The following is a 10,109-nucleotide window of genomic DNA, read 5'->3' as shown; positions in this document are numbered from 1 at the left end:
CCTCTTGTTTCTCCTCATGTCTTCTGTTCTTCCCCTTGTTTCTATCTTGTTTCCCCTCGTGTCCTCTTGTGTCCCCCTGTGTCCTCTTGTTTCCCCTCATGTCTTCTTGTTTCCCCTTGTGTCTTCTTGTTTCCCCTCGTGTCCTGCTTGTGTTCCCCCTGAGTCTCTTGTTTTCCCCTGTGTATTCCTTGTTTCCCCCCTAGTCCTCTTGTCCTCTGAGTTTTTCCCCTTGGTCTTGTATTGTTTCTCGCTTGTGTCTCTTATTCTGTCCCCCCTGCAGGATGCCCTGCCCCGGCGACCGTAGATGCTCGCGGTCACCGTCCCCTAGCCCGGGACAGGGACACCTACACCCCAAAACGTGTGGTTCCGCCCCCTATCGGCGGCGGCGGCGCCAGGTGCGTTCAAACACAGCCCCCCGGGTCAGAAAGACTTCTGGGGCAATTACAACATGTTCTAATGCAGCACATAGATCATCTTTTATTTTAAAGGTATATAAAATAGCATTATGCAACAACTAGATCCAACCGGGCAACAAAATGTAGCAACACACATTACTCTTGTCCTTAATTTTAAGTACTTCAATTTTTTTTGTGATACTTTAAAGGCAAATATTGTACTTTTAACTTTGCTACTTTATTAAATAGAGACACTACAGGAAAAGTCATCATTGTGAGATTTTGGGCTGCTTTGCTTCCATAACATGTCTTCTTTCTATAGTGGAAAACACATTCTAAATAACAAAAAAAATCTATTAAATTTTTTTATAGTATCAATTCATAAGAAGAGTTATGTCAAGACACTCTACAGATAAAGCAGGGGTAGACCACTTTATAATTTACAGATAGTAGCTTAAAATAGTAGTTTGTAGTAGTGGATGGCATAGCAGGGCACTGCAGTGCGTAGCAGGACGTAGCAGGGCGTGTAGCAGGACGTAGCAGTGCGTAGCAGGACGTAGCAGGGCGTGTAGCAGTGCGTAGCAGGGTGTAGCAGGGCATGTAGCAGTGCGTAGCAGGGCGTAGCAGGGCGTGTAGCAGGACCTTGACAAAAGCTGCAACCATGTTTTGAAGCCTCCCTGATCCAAGGAAACATGCTTTACAAAGCACATTTGATTCAACTCTGTCATTTGACATGGAAGTGTCCGACTACTTTTGCTATCAGAGCACGTCTCAAATCCAGTTGACCATCGATTCCTTGTCCGAACACAGAATAGAACTATGTCTCACACCGAGTCATGAGACATTTCCTAAACAAACACAAGTCACCTCATGGTGGTCAGATGACTCCAGAGTCAGGAGGACACGTGTCTGGGGAACACGAACATCCGTACAATGTTTTACGCCGATCCATCCAGACGTTCATGGTAAATTAGACATCTCAGTGTCTCTGAGGGACATGTGGGTGAGAGTGTCTTGTTTTTTGTCGCAGGTATCGCGGCCGTCCGACACCGGCTCCAGCCAGAGGACAGCAGCGGCAGGAGAAGGAGAAGCACCGGACGAGAGGTGCACCCACGCCGCAGAGGAGATGTAGAAGACACCTGCAGCACATCGTCACCAGGAACACATTGGACACGAAAGATGTCCCATCAGTGTTTCCCAAAAGACAACGTCCTCAAATGTCTTGTTTTGTCCAAACTCAAAATATTCAGTTTACTGTCCCAGAGAGAGAAAAACTAGAACATGTCCACATTGAAGAAGCTGGAATCAGAGAATTTTTACTTTACTACAACAAACTGTCTTTAATCCTCATGTTGTCCTCATGTTGTCCCATGTTTGTTTTCCCACACAAGTTTTCTTTTTAATTCCCAAATTACATGATTGATTCCACACAACGCTCTTGGGGTGATTTTGATGGGTAATTTGGGGCGCTTATTCAATTTTATACATTGGAAAAAACAAATCACTAATCCAGGCCTGCTCCCATATGAGCATTTATTTATTTTCATGCATAAGCTAATATCTTGACTTCTTCTATTTTTATTGGTTTCTGGGCTGTATTTTTTTGTCTAAGCTGTGATCTTGCACACATTTTGTATCACAGGGTAGTGTGGAATGATAGATAAAGAAATCTTGACACCAAGATCTAACCAGACATTGTCCCTCCATCAGGCGTCTTGTGTCCCAGCGGCTGTGAGCTGAAGACACACGCTGCTGAAGCAGAGAGGAACGTCAGACGTAAAAACTGGAGAAGACTGGCTGGAATACTTTAAACCAGTACTGATGATGGATGTTAGATAATAGATAGATAGATTGTGGGTGTAGATTGAGTAATAATGATAGATAGATATGATGGGTGGGTTGGTAGATATGATTAGAGATAGTAGATGATAGATAGATGATAGAGAGTATGGATGGATGGATAGATAGTGGATGGATGGATAGATAGATAGAGTAGATAGATAGATAGATAGATAGTAGATATAGTATGTGGTGGAGTGATAGATATGTGGTTGATGGATAGATAGATACAGTAGATAATAGATAGAGAGATGATAATAGATTGTTGGGTGATGGATGATGAAGATAGATAGTACAACTTCATATAGAAAACACCAGGACTGACTGTCTTTTGCTTCCATGTTGTCACAGAGCATCAATGAACTCAAGCCCCAGGTGGAGGACTTGTCCCATCCTCCAACACCGTCCCACACTACGCAACAGCATTTCCAACTCTCTGAGGAGCGGCAGAGACTCGTCACCGTGAAATGAGCACACTTACCTGGTGGGTGTTACATCAAAACCCCCAAAACAAACACAAACAGCAACACATTGGCCGTAATGATTAAGTGGTGGTTTTCCTTTTCATTGAGCTTTTGATGCATACCTTTACCTTGCTGATCCACTTTCATCCCTCAGACACAAGCCGGGGTCAGTCCAGTACACCGATCTAGTGGAGGAACACATGCCTACATTAAGGAGACGGGGACACGGTCTTCCCCCCCAACATCGGGTGCTACAGGTAAATACAGGTCACTCTTAATCCACCTCACCACCGAAAACCTTGCATCTTTCAAAAATGTTTCTTTTTCAGTTCTAGCAATGCATTATATTACCCTTGATGGTATCAGGTCAATTGACCCATTTCAAATTTTTACAAGAAGAAAAATTGACAAGTTACATTTTTTCTCTACCTGAAAGCAACGGCCTTTCCTTATTTCTGTGATAAACATGTATCCTCTCTTTCAATTCAGAAAATTCCTGGATATACCACTTATGTTGTTTCCATAGTGGATTTTTAACATGAATTATAACCTTATGATAAAAACCCCACTTCCAGTTTAATAGTGGCTGTAGAGACTGATGCATTCCCTAAACATAGATGTTATCTCTGTTGGAAATGGACAAAGATATTTGTTAAGGATTATTAAGTAAAACTTTATTGCAGATTGTTGTAACAACCCCAAATAAGTCCCGGGGTCAGTTTGACCCGAGGACACAAGAGGGTCCCGAGTGAAGACAAACAAGGGTTAAAGCTTTATGCGTACATTTTGATATAATGAACGTCCAGTTACATAGCTGTTGCTATGAGTTGTCAAAGCTAATAAGACTCTATCCCACACAACTCTCTCTGGACTTCTCAGTATGTTCAGAGATTGTGGCGTCCGGTGACTTTCCTTGAGTGAAGATAACCTCTTCTGAAGGGTCCATCATTTTTTCTATCCTCCGTGTCCTCCTTGACTACTAGCAACTGTGTGGATAAGAGTGTTGGAGTGGGGTGGGGCTTGTATCATTGGACTACGCCAACATTGTTGTTGTCATACTTAAAACAGAAACTCCACACTATAGCTTTACAAGAAAAAGAAAAGACATGTCCACAATATGCATACATATGCAAACAAACAAATGGACAATCTAGGTTCTCCCACCCCTATACCCCTATACCCCTAATGTAATGCCGACTGTGCTGTGGTTTGAAGGGGGTCCTCGACAAGATCAGCTGAAGATCCGAAGCTGGAGAAGCCATCCGGTCAGAGGAAGAGTGCGGAACCGTGCAGGACCAAGTGTCCTACCGTGGTGTCGGGTGGTGTTGAGAAACCAAAAAATACAGACTACTTCTATTATTGAACCCTTGGTTAGTGATTGTGCTCAGAATGTGTGCTAGATTAGGAATAACTGGTGTGACGTTTTGATTTGATGGTGTGCCTAAGAAAGACATGGTTCCCATCCGTGGGTCATGAATATCTAATCAATTTCATGGAAGTCTTGGGTTGGTATCTTGTTTTGGGCCAACACCTGTTTTTTGAAAATGATCTGAATATGGCATAAGCTAATGGCACAGATGGATAGAGCACATGTTTTGGTAAACCACGACTACACTAGTAATCGCTTTTTCCAAAACTTTCAGCACTTTTCCGTTGTTGTGCGGTGCGGTTTTTTTTTGTAAAATTCGCAAAATCGTTGACATTTATCATGGTGACATTTTCAGCGCTTATTCTGAAGGCCCATTTTTTGTAATAAAAAAATGAAATGTCAATTTGACCCAGGACAACATGAGGTTAAACGATTTTTGTTGTCCTTGGCGGAAAATAATATATTAACGACTTAATTAATCCCACCTGGGGAAATTCCCTTGTTACGTAGTTCAATAAAAATACACAACATCAAATACACAAATCACATACTTTGACGTAAAATTATTACAAGAAAGGAAAAAATAGAATAAAGTATTTTGATATAGTAATATATACACTATAAACCCGCCAATTCTGACAGACAGGCAACAGATAAATATACACAGACAAATACCCAAACTTACACCTCTGGGATTCTTTGGATGTTAGAATAGTAGTTACTCGTCCTTGATACGATACAGTCTAAATTGTCCGGTGTTTTTGTGTAGCTAAGCTGTTTTCTCCGGTTGCTTCGGTAGGAGTGTGGAGATCTACCGTCGCGAGGAAGAGAGCTCCCATGTACCTGTGTCCAGCCTGATGCCTTCACCCCCCCTACAAGTCTTCTGTGACCATCCCCCAAGAACGGCGTGACACATAGTGTTAAACCTAGGAGATTTAGTTCTTTTAACCCTCATGTTGTCCCATGGTTGTCCCCCATGTGGTCCTCATGTTGTCCTATATCAATGTTCTTTTTTAATATTCCCCAAAATAAAATGATTGATTCCAACGCCTTTGCCAATACAAAACTCTACTTTTGCTTATAATTTTGGGTCTTTTTTTTGTTTTCTTAAAATTTATATAGGCATTTGTAAAACAAATGGAAGTGATTGTTGAAATAGGTATTGAGTAAATAAAAGTTGACATATTCCAGTCTGTGATTATCCTCAACTCCCTTTCCGTTAAGTTTTAGTCTCATAATTCCCTAATTTCCGCTTTTCTAACTCAAACATTTAGGTTAGAATTTCCTCATAATTGAGTTTATTGACCCTAAATGTTCCAAAATACACTTTAAAACAAGTAATAAGTTAATTGTATCATAGAGTAATTTAAAAAAAAATGTCAAAAGTTTGAAAAAAGGACTAAAACGTAGAAAACGTAACGAAACCATCGACCAAAGCATACACAAGTGTGATTGTCATTTTGACGGGCATAGCACACGAGGGTTGAAGGACTTCTTTGTTTTCCCAGATGGCTTCTCATCCAGAACAGCTGATGGCAGTGTCGATTCTCGTACGACGCTGTGACAGATATCGACGCAGTTCGGTAACATCCGCCTTTGACGCTGAAAAGACACTGTGGAGACCTCCGGTGAGACTTTACCCTTGTAATGTCTCACTTTTGGACGCCTCTTGTTGTCCTCGTCGTGTGCTTACTATCAAATCTATTAACATATTGTCTTTATCTTCAACTGTCTCGATTCAAACAGCTGAGATAACATCTATGTTTAGGGAATGCATCATCCCTCTACTAGCACACTATAAACATGGAAGTGGGGTTTCGTTTGCTGTCATACAGGTTTATAATTCATGTTAAAAATCCACTAATGAAACACATAAGTGTCATATCCAGAATAATGTGGTCGAGTCCAGGATACTGTTATTCACAGGAAATAAGGAAGAGGACGCTGAGTTTCAGGTAGAAAAAGTTGGTGTTTTTCTTCTCGGTAAAAGTCGGGTCATTTGACCCAAAAGCAGCATTTGATTCAACTCTGTCATGTTGACATGGAAGTGTCCGACTATCTGTTGCTATCAGAGCACGTTCTCAAAGTCCAGTTGACCAATCAGATTCCTTGTCCGAAGACAGAGAATAGAACTATGTCTCAACCGAGTCATTGAGACATTTCACTAACAAACACAAAGGTCAACCTCATGGTGGTCAGATGATCTCCAGAGTCAGGAGGACACGTGGTCTGGGGAACACGAACATCCGTACAATGTTTTACGCCGATCCATCCAGACGTTCATGGGTAAAATGAGACATCTCAGTGTCTCTGAGGGACATGTTGGTGAAGAGTGTCTTGTTTTGGTCGCAGGTATCGCGGCCGTCCGACACCGGCTCCAGCCAGAGGACAGCAGCGGCAGGAGAAGGAGAAGCAGCCGGACGAAGGAGGATGCACCCACGCCGCAGAGGAGATGGTAGGAAGACACAGCAGCACATCGTCACCATGGGAACACTGATTGGACACGTAAAGACGTCCATCAGTGTTTCCCAAAAACACCAAGACAACGTCCTCTAATGTCTTGTTTTGTCCACAACTCAAAGATATTCAGTTTACTGTCCCACAGGAGAGAAGAAACTAGAACATGTCCACATTAAAGAAGCTGGAATCAGAGAATTTTACTTTACTTTGAAACCAAACTGTCTTTAATCCTCATGTTGTCCTCATGTTGTCCTCATGTTGTCCTCATGTTGTCCCACACCATGTTCTTTTTAATTTCCCAAATAACATGATTGATTCCACACAACGCTCTTTGGGGTGATTTTGATGGGTAATTTTGGGGCGTCTTATTCAATTTTACAGCATTTGAAAAAACAAATCACTATATACAGGCTCTGCATACCCACATGGCCATTTATTTATTTTCATGCATAAAGCTAATTATCTTGACTTCTTCTATTTTTATTGGTTTCTGGGCTGTATTTTTTTGTCTAAGCTGTGATCTTGCACACAATTTTGCATCACAGGGTAGTGTGGAATTATAGATAAAGAAATCTTGAACCAAAGATCTAACAGACATTGTCCCGTCCATCAGGGCGTCTTGTGTCCCAGCGGCTGTGAGCTGAAGACCACGCTGCTGAAGCAAGAGAGGAACGTCAAGACGGTAAAAACTGGAGAAGACTGGCTGGAATACTTTAAACCAGTACTGATGGATGGATGGATAGATAGATAGATAGATAGATATGTGGGTGGATAGATAGATAGATAGATAAATAGATAGATAGATATGTGGGTGGGTGGGTAGATAGATAGATAGATAGATAGATAGATAGATAGATAGATAGATATGTGGGTGGATGGATAGATATGTGGGTGGGAGTGATAGATGATAGATAGATAGATAGATAGATAGATAGATAGATAGATAGATATGTGGGTGGATGGATAGATATGTGGGTGGATGGATAGATAGATACAGTAGATACATAGATAGAGAGATAGATAGATAGATATGTGGGTGGATGGATAGATAGATAGATAGATAGTACAACTTCATATAGAAAACACCAGGACTGACTGTCTTTTGCTTCCATGTTGTCACAGAGCATCAATGAACTCAAGCCCCAGGTGGAGGACTTGTCCCGATCCTCCAACACCGTCCACACCTACGTCAACAGCATTTCCAACTCTCTGAGGGAGCGGCAGAGACTCGTCACCGGTGAGAATGAGCACACGTTACCTGGTCGGGTGTTACATCAAAACCCCAAAACAAACACAAACAGCAACACATTGGCCGTAATGATGATGGCAGTGTTGGTTTTTCCTTTTCATTGAAGCTTTTGATGCATACCTTTACCTTGCTGATCCATCTTTTCATCCCATCAGACAACAGCCGGGTGGTCAGTCAGTACACCGATCTAGTGGAGGAACAACATGCCTACATTAAGGAGACGGTGGACACGGTCTTCCCCTCCAACATCAGGGTGCTACAGGTAAATACAGGTCATCCTTAATCACAGCCACAGGAAAACCTTGCATCTTTCAAAAATGTTTCTTTTTCAGTTCTAGGCAATGCATTATATTAACCCTGGATGGTATTCAGGTCAATTGACCATTTCAAATTTTTACAAGAAGAAAAATTGAAAGTTACATTTTCTACCTGAAAGCACGGCCTTTCCATTTCCTGTGATAAACATGTATTCCTGACTCAATTCAGAAAATTACCTGGATATGACCATTAGTGTGTCCATAGTGGATTTTTAAACATGAATTAAACCTTATGATAAAAACCCCACTTCCATGTTTAATAGTGTTGCTAGTAGAGACTGATGCTTCCTAAAACATAGATGTTATCAGCTCGTTGGCAATTGGAAATGGGATAAAGATATTTGTAAGTATAATTGTGTAAGTAAAACTTATTGCAGAATTGTTTGTAAAACCCAAATAAGTCCGGGGTCAGTTTGACCCAGAGGGACACAAGGGGTCCCGAAGTGAAGCGAGACAACACAAGGGTTAAGCTTTAGTGCGTACATTTTGATTATATGAACGTCAGTTAATAAGCTGTTGCTAAATGAGTTGCTACAAAGCTAATTAAGACTCTCAGCTCCACACAACTCTCTCTGGACTTCTCAGTATGTTCAGAAGATTGTGGCGTCCGGTGACTTTCTTGAGTGAAGATAACCTCTTCTGAAGGGTCCATCATGTTTTTCTAATCCTCCGTGTCCTCCTTGACTACTAGCAACTGTGTGGATAAGAGTGTGGAGGGGGGGTGGGGCTTGTATCATGTGGACGCGCCAACATTGTTGTTGTCATTACTTAAAACAGAAACTACACACTATAGCTTTAAAAGAAAAAAGAAAAAAGACATGTCCACAATATGCATACAATATGCAAACAAAACAAATGGACAGATCTAGGGTATCCCACCCCTAATACCCCTAGTACCCCTAATGTAATGCCGACTGTGCTGTGTGGTTGAAGGGGGTCCTCGACAAGATCAGGCTGAAGATCCAGAAGCTGGAGAAGGCCATCCAGGGTCAGAGGGAAGAGTGCAAGGAACCGTGCAGGACCAAGTGTCCCATACCGGTGGTGTCTGGTGAGTGTTGAAGGAAACCAAAAAAAGTACAGACTACTTACTTATTATTGAACCCTTGGGTAGTGAGTGTGCTCAGAAATGTGTGATAGATTAGGAGATAACTGGTGTGACGTTTTGATTTGATGGTGGTGCTAAAGAAAGAACATGGGTTCACATCCGTGGGGGTCATGAATATCTAATCAAATTTCATGGAAGTCTTTTGGGTAGTTATCTTGTTTTGGGCCAACAACCTGTTTTTCTGAAAATGATCTGAATATGAGCATAAGCTAATGGCACAGATGGATAGAGCACATGTTTTTGGTAAACCACGACTACACTATAATCGCTTTTTCCAACACTTTCAGCACTTTTCCGTTGTTGTGGGTGCGTTTTTTTGTAAAAATTCCAAAGTCATTTGACATTTTCAGCGCTTATTCTGAAGGCCCATTTTTTGTAATAAAAAAATGAAAATGGGTCAAATTTGACCCAAGGACAACATGAGGGTTAAACGATTTTGTTGTCCTTGACGGAAAATAAGATAATTAAAGACTTAATTAATCCCACACTGGGGAAATTCCCTTGTTACGGTAGTTCAATGAAAAATACACAAACATCAGAATAACACAAATACACATAAATTGACGTAAAATTATTACAAGAAAGAGAAAAAATAGAATAAGAGTAGTTGATAATAGTAATATATACACTATAAACACGCCAATTCTGAACAGACAGGCAACAGATAAATATACACAGACAATATAACCCAAACTTACACCCATCTGGGATATATTGGATATTTAGAAGAGTAGTACTCGTCCTTGATACGATACATCTACATGTCCCGGTGTTTTTGTTAGCTAAGCTGTTCTCCGGTGTGATTCAGGTAAGGAGTGTGAGGAGATCTACCGTCGCGGAGGAAGAGACTCCCAGATGTACCTGGTCCAGCCTGATGCCTTCTACCCCCCCTACAAGGTCTTCTGTGACCA

At 41.4% G+C, this 10,109-nt stretch overlaps 1 protein-coding gene across 1 annotated transcript in view; it reads left to right on the top strand.

Annotated features, from left to right (window-relative positions):
* fgb (fibrinogen beta chain) overlaps window positions 1–10,109 on the top strand; it is a 44,093-nt gene that overhangs the window by 852 nt on the left and 33,132 nt on the right. The window contains 7 exon segments of the mRNA XM_032518160.1: window positions 289–395; window positions 6,420–6,522; window positions 7,141–7,209; window positions 7,650–7,764; window positions 7,932–8,038; window positions 9,027–9,141; window positions 10,007–10,109. The exon segment at window positions 10,007–10,109 is cut by the window's right edge and continues 28 nt beyond it. Coding sequence (XP_032374051.1) covers window positions 289–395; window positions 6,420–6,522; window positions 7,141–7,209; window positions 7,650–7,764; window positions 7,932–8,038; window positions 9,027–9,141; window positions 10,007–10,109 — 719 coding nt within the window.

Source organism: Etheostoma spectabile, chromosome 6 (genome assembly GCF_008692095.1).
Source record: "Etheostoma spectabile isolate EspeVRDwgs_2016 chromosome 6, UIUC_Espe_1.0, whole genome shotgun sequence".
Classification (NCBI taxonomy): Eukaryota; Metazoa; Chordata; class Actinopteri; order Perciformes; family Percidae; genus Etheostoma; species Etheostoma spectabile.
This window is presented reverse-complemented; position numbering and strand designations above follow the sequence as displayed.